The 9,243-nt window shown below is 38.1% G+C and overlaps 1 protein-coding gene across 6 annotated transcripts; it reads right to left on the bottom strand.

The window, feature by feature from the left end:
* Nucleotides 1-3,327: 3,327 nt before the first annotated feature.
* LOC131011514 (uncharacterized) lies at nucleotides 3,328-8,763 on the bottom strand. 6 transcript variants are annotated; one of them, XM_057939289.1, is made up of 4 exons: nucleotides 8,356-8,763; nucleotides 7,360-7,526; nucleotides 6,113-6,871; nucleotides 3,328-5,448 (listed from the first exon to the last, which is right to left on the bottom strand). In XM_057939289.1, the coding sequence occupies exons 1-4, from the start codon at nucleotides 8,615-8,617 to the stop codon at nucleotides 3,472-3,474; spliced, it is 3,165 nt and encodes a 1,054-aa protein (XP_057795272.1). In that variant the 5' UTR covers nucleotides 8,618-8,763; the 3' UTR covers nucleotides 3,328-3,471. The 6 variants fall into 6 exon arrangements, with proteins under 6 accessions (XP_057795272.1, XP_057795275.1, XP_057795277.1 ...); XM_057939292.1 differs by lacking the exon at nucleotides 8,356-8,763 and adding an exon at nucleotides 7,126-7,226 and having other exon boundaries at nucleotides 7,360-8,010; XM_057939294.1 differs by lacking the exon at nucleotides 8,356-8,763 and adding an exon at nucleotides 7,126-7,218 and having other exon boundaries at nucleotides 7,360-8,010.
* Between the last annotated feature and the right edge of the window lie 480 nt (nucleotides 8,764-9,243).

Raw genomic sequence — 9,243 nt, 5'->3', positions numbered from 1 at the left:
AGAGACAGGAGATGTGACGTCTCTGATAAAGTAACCACCAAATAGGAATGACCTCTGCAGAAATAAGATCCTGAGATCTCTGCATTTAATGCGGCTGTACTCTTGTGAGTACGTGGCTTCCTTTGAACGTTGGAAGATCAGTCCGAGGAAGAATGTTCAACTGATACTTGACTTTAGTATCAGTCTGTGGCACGCATTAAGTAATCAGTTCCAAACTGATTCATCAACTGATACTTCAGTTGGTATCTTCAGTCTTCAGTCTTCAGAACCGCATACTAAACTAGAAACGAACTCTAACACTTGAGTTTAAAACTGTTCTAGTCTATTACAATTAAGACCTATGAATTTTGGCATCATCAAAACAAGCATTAGGATATTCCACAATGTTCCCAACACCTTTGCCATTTCAATTAGACCTCATTAACATTAGTTAGGAAAATATTAGTAAATAAGTGGAACAATATTATCTTTTATAAAAATAAACCTATATATTTGGGACATTCAAACATAAATTAAAAAAAAAAAAAAGGTAAAAGGGAGTATAATATATAGACAGATATAGATGTTGCAATTACCAAGAAAGATAACAATACATGCATTACAAATAGCTGCAACAATTCATGTTTTTATGCATACTAGTATGCCCTCCCGTGCGATGCATAAGTCACAATATATTTATTTATTTTTAAAATTTAAATTGTATAGAAATATCAAAATGTAATTTTTTTATGAGTTAGATTAATTGATAATAAAAAAATTATATTAATTTAAATTTTAGTATTTAATTTGAAATAGTACTTCCTCCGTCCCATAAAAATATGCATAGTTTGAGATGACACAGATTTTAAGAAATCCTGTAAAATATAGTGTGAGTGGAGAAAAGGTCCCACATTGATTGTGATATTTAGTGGGAGAATTATTACTATAAATGAACTATGCATGTTTTTATGAGACGGACGAAAAAGGAAAACTATGTATGTGTTTTATGGGATGGAGGAAGTATGTGATAACAATGTTATCAACTTAATGCGTATAATATTAAATTCAATGAGTATTGTATACTAATTAAATACGTATAATAATAATTAAATCTATAAATTGTAAAACAAACAATTTAAGCCAATCTCATCGATTAAGCAAATAACACTAAATTATCAATATAACAAAATTAATTGCAGTCATTTAGTATAATAATTTTGGACTCTTAAAAGTCCAAACTATATTATTATTATTATTATTATTATTATTATTATTATTATTATTATTATTATTATTATTATTATTATTATTATTATTATTATTATTATTATTATTATTATTTTAAAAAAAAATTGTTATAACCTAGATTGCATAGGTGCGAGGGGGCGGGTGCGGGAGCGATACGATTCGGGTGCAGGGATACGGGTTTTTGAAAAATTATAGGGTGCGATTCGTGAAGGATACGTCTATGATATATATATATATATATATATATATATATATATATATATATATATATATATATATAAAGAATTAAAATTTATTAAAGGCCCAAATTTTGTAGTCCATCAAATTCCTTTTTAATAAAACTAGAAGCCCAAATCCATTAATAAATCAAAGGCCCAAGTCCAATCCCTCTCTCACATTAATAAATCAAAGGCCCAAGCCCAAATTCTCTTTTAACCTAATACACACACTAAACACACTCACTCACACACACTCAGCCACACACGCTCACACACACGCACACTCTTCTCTCTCACCTCTCTCTCTTTCCCTCTGTCGCACACCCACACTCACAGCCAGCCCGCGCCACCTCCCTCGTTCTTCTTCCCCGGCGGAATCAAGGTGAGCCGCCGTCGTTTGAAGCGCCGCCTCTCCGCGCCACCTCCCTCGTTCTTCTTCCCCGGCGGAATCAAGCGTCGTTTCAGGAATCGGCGTCTCACACCGATTGAACAACGGCAGGAGGTCGCCGCCCCTACCGCCGCCGCCCTCTGAAATCCGACCACCGCAGCGGCATATTGAAGCCAACCACCGGATTCGCGAGGTTGGCGCACCCGATTCGCGAATCCAAATTTATATTTTTTATTTTTGGGGGGATTCGCCAGGTGGCGAATCCCGTGCGAATCCCACGCGAATCGCGCCCGCACCCGCCCCCCGCGCGAATCGGATACTGCACGGGGGTGATTTTGCGCGAATCCGTGCATCCCAGGTTATAACCCAAAGAAAGGAAAAATACACTCACACTCTAGCCCTCTAGGTGATTCGAACCCCCGACCTATTGGTTGGAGGAGAAGCGTCTTACCAAACTGTATTATTATTATTAATAGTTCATATTTAAATAGCCCAAAATTAATTAAGAAATCAGGAAAAATACGAATAATAAAACAAATATATAAGAACAAATATGCTTATATAAATAAATAATTTATAGACATAATTAAATAAATCTATATAATATTTTAAATTCTAGTTTCAAGATATATAAATAATTTTTTATTTGCAAATTCATATTAGATTTTTTTTTTTTTTTTTTTTTTTTCGGTTAAAACCGTAACCGAATCGGAAAAACCAGTTTTCGGTTAACCGAAAACCGATTTTTTCCGGTTCAGTTCGGTTATCGGTTAGTACTCTCACTGTTAACCGGTTAATCGGTTTAACCGGTCGGTTAACCGGTTAAACTGATTAACCTGTTTTTTTTTTAATTTAATTAATTTATTAAAATTAAAAAACTCGGCCACATTAGGGCTTTCAGCCGTTCCATCCATTCCACTTTCCTGGCTTCCAGCCGTTTCTCCACCCCTCCCTGTTTCGGCCTCCTCTCCCCGCCTCCCATTCTCCTTAATTGCATTAACAACTACTGTAATTTAAAAACATGTAAATTTAAAATAATTATAATTAAACAATCATATAAATTGTTTTGAAAATTGTTTTGAAAGGAGAAACATAACATCTACTTATTTTTTTACCAATTAACGGAGACAAAAAAAAAGAGTACGATGTTCAACATTATAGATAAATGATGAGAGCGAACAAAAATTAATTGACACTTTAAACAATCATAACTTATTTATTTAATTTTTTTATATATAATTTTTACATCAAATTAAAGTCTTTTCATAATTTTTAGTTTAATCCATATTGAGTACTTTTTTTATGAATAAAAAATAACGTTTTTACGAAAAGAATTAAAATAGAAAAAATAAAAAAGAAGATAAAAAATTATGAGGAGAGAGAAAAATAGGAGGTTAAAAAACTGTTCTTTTATATGATGTGTAGATTTTGAGCTAATCGGATACACGAAATTAATTGATCATTTATTTATTTTCATTTTGGTACCTTTTAAAATATCTCGAAACAGCAATAACATTTTAAAACCTTTAAAAATGCTGAATGTAACAGTTTAAGGAGCCTGATACACCATATTACCCAGTCTAATAGCTTTTACAAAAGGTTACAATTAACTACACTTTGCACCAACTTGTGCTACAGCTATGACCTTGTCGCCATCAACATTGCACGAATTTTGGCCCTTAGATCAGCGGGTACCTCCGTAGTTTCAGAGTGTAGAGATGGAGCCCTCTGCTCGGAACTCGCTACATCAACCGACGTACCGCTTTTGCCGTGGACGGACATTTGTCTTTTTCCATCACCACTGACAATTCCCTTGGACTCATCCTTCGAGCTGATCTCTCCCTCCTCCAGTTCGTCTCTCACATCAGCACGACGCTGACGTTCATTGTCCGAAGAGCTATCATACTTTTGGCGGTGATGAGATTCTCTGTCTTTGCCGTGCCTGTGTCTGTGCTTGTCCCTGCTATGATGTGAAGTGTGGCCAGAACGGTGCTTCTTGCGCCGCTCAGAAGAATGTCTGCTGGGGCTTTCACTTGAACGGCGACTCTTTCTTGATCGTTTACGATCCTTTTCCTCTTTATATACGTCTTCACGACCAACATTCTTGTGCTTTGAATGAGAAGACTTAGAGCGCTGATCCTCCATTTCACCTCCACTACATTCGCCTCCATTTTCCTCGGAAGAGAAATGAAACGAGTGCTTTCTGCTATAGTTCCTATCCTCCTTCTCTACTGCATTTTCAGTTTTACTGTAGCCCTCGTGCCTTCTGGACCTTGATCCGTAATTCCTTTTGTTATCTCTTTCCTCTTTATATGCGCCTTCACGCTCATTATCATCACGCTGCGAACGGCGAGAGCGGTGTTTTGATTTATAGTGCTTGTGCTCCGCATCTTCATCACTTTCTTCTCCATTCTCGCTTTCCTCTGAAGAAGAGTGAGACCTGCGCTTTCTCCCACAGTGCTTTTGATCCTTTCTTACTGCATTTCCAACTTCTCCATCCTCCTTTTGGCTTCTTGATCTTGATCTATATTTTCTTTCTGAGTGATCCTCACTGTCCTTGGCTTCTCTTTCCTCTATACATATGCCTTCATACTCATTGTCATCTCCTTGTGAACGATGTGATGAGCGCAATGATTTATTGTGCTTATGGTCCTTGTTCTCTTCACTACTTTCTCCTTCATTTTCCTGGCTGTACTCCTTCTTCCTTGCATTTTCGTTTTCATCATCCTCGGGCCTCCTGGATCTGGATCTACGCTTCCTGATCAGGTCACCCTCTCTGCCACTATCGTCTTCGTCATCCTCGCTTCCAATAGATTTCGAGCGATACTTTCTTTTTGATTGTCGCTCACTTTGCCTCTCACCGAAGTTACCCTCGAGAGCAGACTTGTTAACAACTGCAGCAGTGAAGATGCCCACTCTTTCTTGGCTAGCACAACGAACCTCAGCAGCAGGTTTCAACACTCCAGGTTCTACTACAGGTTCTGCTGATGATCCCCTTGATGCTTCTGTTCTAGAGGGGAATGCTCCACTTTTCAACATAGCCACAAACATTTTAGCCCTTTTGAGCCTCTCGGCTTTCAGCTTCTGCTCTTCTGTCAGGTTTGCATTAGAAGAATCATCCCCTCCTGCAACTTCATGAGAAGCTGTTCCAGCAATTGTCTTTGGCAACATTGCAGAGAGATTGCAACTTCCACTTTGATCAGACTTTTCACCCGTACTAAATGGTAGCAAGGGCTGAAAACTGCCTGAATTTGCAGGCTGCCCCTCCTCATTTCTAATAGCATTAGTATGCGAATTTGAGGCAGTGTTAGTGATGTATCGCAAACCAGAGCTCTTAATTCCTTTTGTGGCAGCCTGAAGGATAGCAGCTGCTGCAGCTGCATCTACAGTGAATCCACATTCTTGGGATTCTATCTCTGTCTCTTGTGCATCTTTCTTTGATTTGCCAATTACCATCTTGAACTTCTCTTTCCTATCAGATTCAAATGGCACATCACAGAGATCAGAAGTGGAGTGTGAATTTTCGTTTTCTTTGAGCATAGAAGCTTTTCTGCTAATCCCACGTCCGCCTAGATCTTCCTGTCCTGGATAGAGGCTCTTGCCATTTACTTTTGACTGCACAACAATAAGAGGCTATAATAGGAATGCCATGCCATTTTTGTAAACATGTCAACCAAAAAATAGAAATACATACAGGATCTTCGAAGTAGCACATGTGCAGGTTTGAGACATTCAGTCATACATAATTTTAGGCTCTACTTGTTTATTTTAACGAACCGCATACGCTATGTTAGTGTAGGTAGTATACAATTTAGATTGAAGAAATTTAGTCAAGCTTGTTCAAGCATAAAATACCCAAGCTTACAAACTAATGAGACTTTAGCACTATATTAGTTCCAGCTGGAACTATCTTCGACCTTAACTTAAAAGAGGCTTATTAAAAACCCTGGGATGTATGTTGTTAGCAAGACACAAGTTATACGGTTAATGAAAACAAAAGTAAAACTATCAATACTTTAAAGTAAAATATATTCAACCAAAAATATTTGAGGTAGACTACCTCAAATATTTTTGGTTGAATATATAGAGTAAAAGAACATGACAAAAGCATGCCTATATTCCACGTGATTTAACAAGAAGCATACAGCGCACATGATTTATGAAACTATTTCAGGAGAGCACGCAAAAGGATGGAAACAAGAGCATATGATACATTTTAATTTCTGTCAGTTCATGTGCTGCATTGGATAAGGAAGAGGGGGTGTTGGAATGACGGTACCTCCTGAGCTGCCTCGAGGGCTTTTAAGTAGTAGGGATGATACTGATTGGATGAAAGAAGGAAAGGAAATCGCTCAAGCTTACTATCTTGCTCAAGTAGTGTTGCCTCAAACTGCCTCCCATTTCTCATAACAAATTCCACAAGCTTATCAACCATTCTTTTTAATTCAGGAGGAGGCTCTAGAATTGGTTTTGAAGTGGCTCCAATACCATGATTCCTTAATTTCTCGTCTTTAGCAGAAAACAAGCCAGAACTATCTTCCTTCTTAATCCCTTTTACACTTTTATGTTTGGAACCTATGATTGAAGTGTTCTTCTTGACTGCAGGAACCTTATCCTTTTTAGATAGGATTGATTTCCCAGATATTGACTCATCCTTAGCAGCAGTTTCCACAGATTCTTTGTTTTTTGCGTCTTGAGAGGGAGAAGCATTAACAGCATCATCACCATCCTCATCCTCACCAGACCCATACACAGACCCGAGCAAAGACAAAGCTCCTCCAATATTACCAGAATCTTTGTGCTCAGTACCAACCATTTTCCTCTCATCTTGAGATTTTTCGTCAATTTCAGGATGCAAAAGTTCTGGGTGCTCAACAAGATATCTGAAGTATGTATGAAGATGATGATCAGGCATCAAGAATCCAAATGTTGGGTTGTCCCCTTGTTTCACCCGCAGAATGATCTCTGATTGCCCACCATGTTTGCTCACAAAAATGGCGGTTCTTGCAATTATCTGATGTATTTTTTCTGTTGGAGGCTGCAAAAAGGAGGCAAAAAAGCAAAGACAAAAGAAGGAATACTTATTAGAAGCGAGAAGTTCCAAAACATCAGAAAACCAAAAAGAAGCAAACAAATTAAACTGCAAGATTAAAAATTATAAAGAGCGACGATAATAATCTCAATATAACAACGATAAACTGAAGGCACGGCACTAGCTGTGTCGCACATCACTCGTCATCGGAATTAGTAAACTGACACTCCTCAAAGAAACTTCTATTTTCCTAATCCCACCTGCACAGCCCTTTGTCATGACATCAAAGGGACAGAAGGTGCCTGTGTACGGCAAACTTAAGAGCACAAGAATTGCATCCCTGCTCCAAGCATCTGAAAATCTGACATGGTGAGCCTCAGATAACATACACAACCTAGGCAATTATTACGGCAATACTGGGAAAATCAAGTCAGCAAGTAGGAATCAAGTTCATCCTGAAAAGCATTGAAGCTTAAGATTTAAAATGAGCTTACCAAGCTTTGGACAATGTCCCCAGGAACAGAGAATGGAGGGAGATACCCTCTGGCTTCCATCTCAATATCTGTATTCTTTTGATCAGCAAAATCACCAGTATTTCCATAAGAGAATGCAATAGCATGATAGCCGCCACTGTTGGATGGTTTTTCTTCTTGTTCTAACTCTGGATACAAGATAGTTTCATATAATTTTTAGATGCCGCATTAACAACCAGAAAGAATGTTACAACTTACGGAACCATTAAAACTGGGGGAAAAATAACTTTCTTGAATCTTACTTGTAACTGGAAGGAGTCACATAGTTAAATCCGCCATGCAAATTTTGAAGCATATAGCAAAGAAAGTATGCTACCAGCACAAACTAGATAGCTATCACACCTCTTCATCTGTCCTACCTGTTTTATAAGAGATTCCAGAAGAAACAATTGCTTGACAATGGGCATAGCCAACTCCACGAAAAATATTCATGGAAGCAGCCAATTTACTGCCTAGACAAACTGTTGCCCATAGCACCATATTGACACAGTGAAATCTCTATTAGTTTTCTTTAAGACGTTAGTTGAGGAAATGAGTGAATGAACACCTGACCATAATTTTCCAATTGCTTAAGAAAGGTAGACTCATTAACATCTTTAACAGAATTATACATCCTTCAGTGTGTTTCTGTATTGACAGGATAACGAGCACAAAGATATTATCCTACTCCAATGTTCCAGCATCTTAACACCACCTTTCTACCAAGTGTTCTGTGAATAGCTCTCGGCGAACTCTCTGGAGCATATTTCTGCCTGATTAACCTCACAAAGTACTTAATTAAGTATTAATTTAAAGGGTCTCCAACCCCCAACAGACCCAACCCTGCTGCCCAGCAAATAACTTCAACAATGGCGGCACTCATGTCCTTATAGCTATAACCAGATTTCAAAACTCGAGAACCAATCAATCGATTAACTAGAGGAACATAAATGCAAAAGTGAGAAATTGATGCAATACCTGGTTGATTGGACTCCAATGGAAGATCAAGATATCGTTCCTGATCGATTAGGAATTCTATGGAAGGGTCATCGGAGGTTCTAGGTTCGTAGCTGCGATTGCGGCGGCGCGACGGAGGAGGAGCAGAGAGGAGGTGGCGGACATCGTAGCGGTCAATTTGGAGGGAGTGCCACTCGACGAGGGCGTCGCCGGAGTTGACGAACGCCGCCATGGAATCATCGTCGAAGAGCAAGGCGTGGCGACCAACTATCTCCATATCCATATCCGCTTTCTGCTTTGCAAATTGAGTTATCGCGTCGGATTGTAGGTTGAACTCAAACCATAAGAAACCCTAAAAATAAGAAATTTTGTATTTGTATGTCAATTTGGGATCTACCGTATGGTCCGTATGAAAATGCTTCGGCTTATTATATGTCAAAGCTAAAACATTGTCGTCTCAAAAACAATTTTTAGAAATGGTACTAATATTACTATTAAAGGTAAATATCAATTTTTGGCATATAGTTTAAGCGTTTTCTCAAAAATATCTCATCCTAAGCATATTTACAAAATAATATCTATTGCTTCAATTTTTTCTTATTTATGGGTCGTAAAAATATTCCGACTATCGGTATATGACGTGGTCTGGCCAAGTACCATGTCAGTAGTACACGCGAAAGTAAAAAATAAAAGAAAAAAATTGACGAAATCCACGTATTTTAAAATATCCCAACTCATCTTCAATCTTTGGAAATAAGATTTTTAACTCGTGCTTCTTCGTCCTCTTTGACCCTACGTCGTTCAACCCACAGTCGCGCGACTCCTCCGCCGCTTCCTTCCTCCACCGCCGATTCCAGTTTAAAGGTTGAAGGGAAAAAATTGATGAAAGCTAATCAATATCACGAGTTC

The sequence above is a fragment of the Salvia miltiorrhiza genome, chromosome 2 (assembly GCF_028751815.1).
Source record: "Salvia miltiorrhiza cultivar Shanhuang (shh) chromosome 2, IMPLAD_Smil_shh, whole genome shotgun sequence".
Lineage (NCBI taxonomy): Eukaryota > Viridiplantae > Streptophyta > Magnoliopsida > Lamiales > Lamiaceae > Salvia > Salvia miltiorrhiza.
Note: the sequence above shows the minus strand (reverse complement) of the source record. Positions and strands in the feature narration are given on the sequence as shown.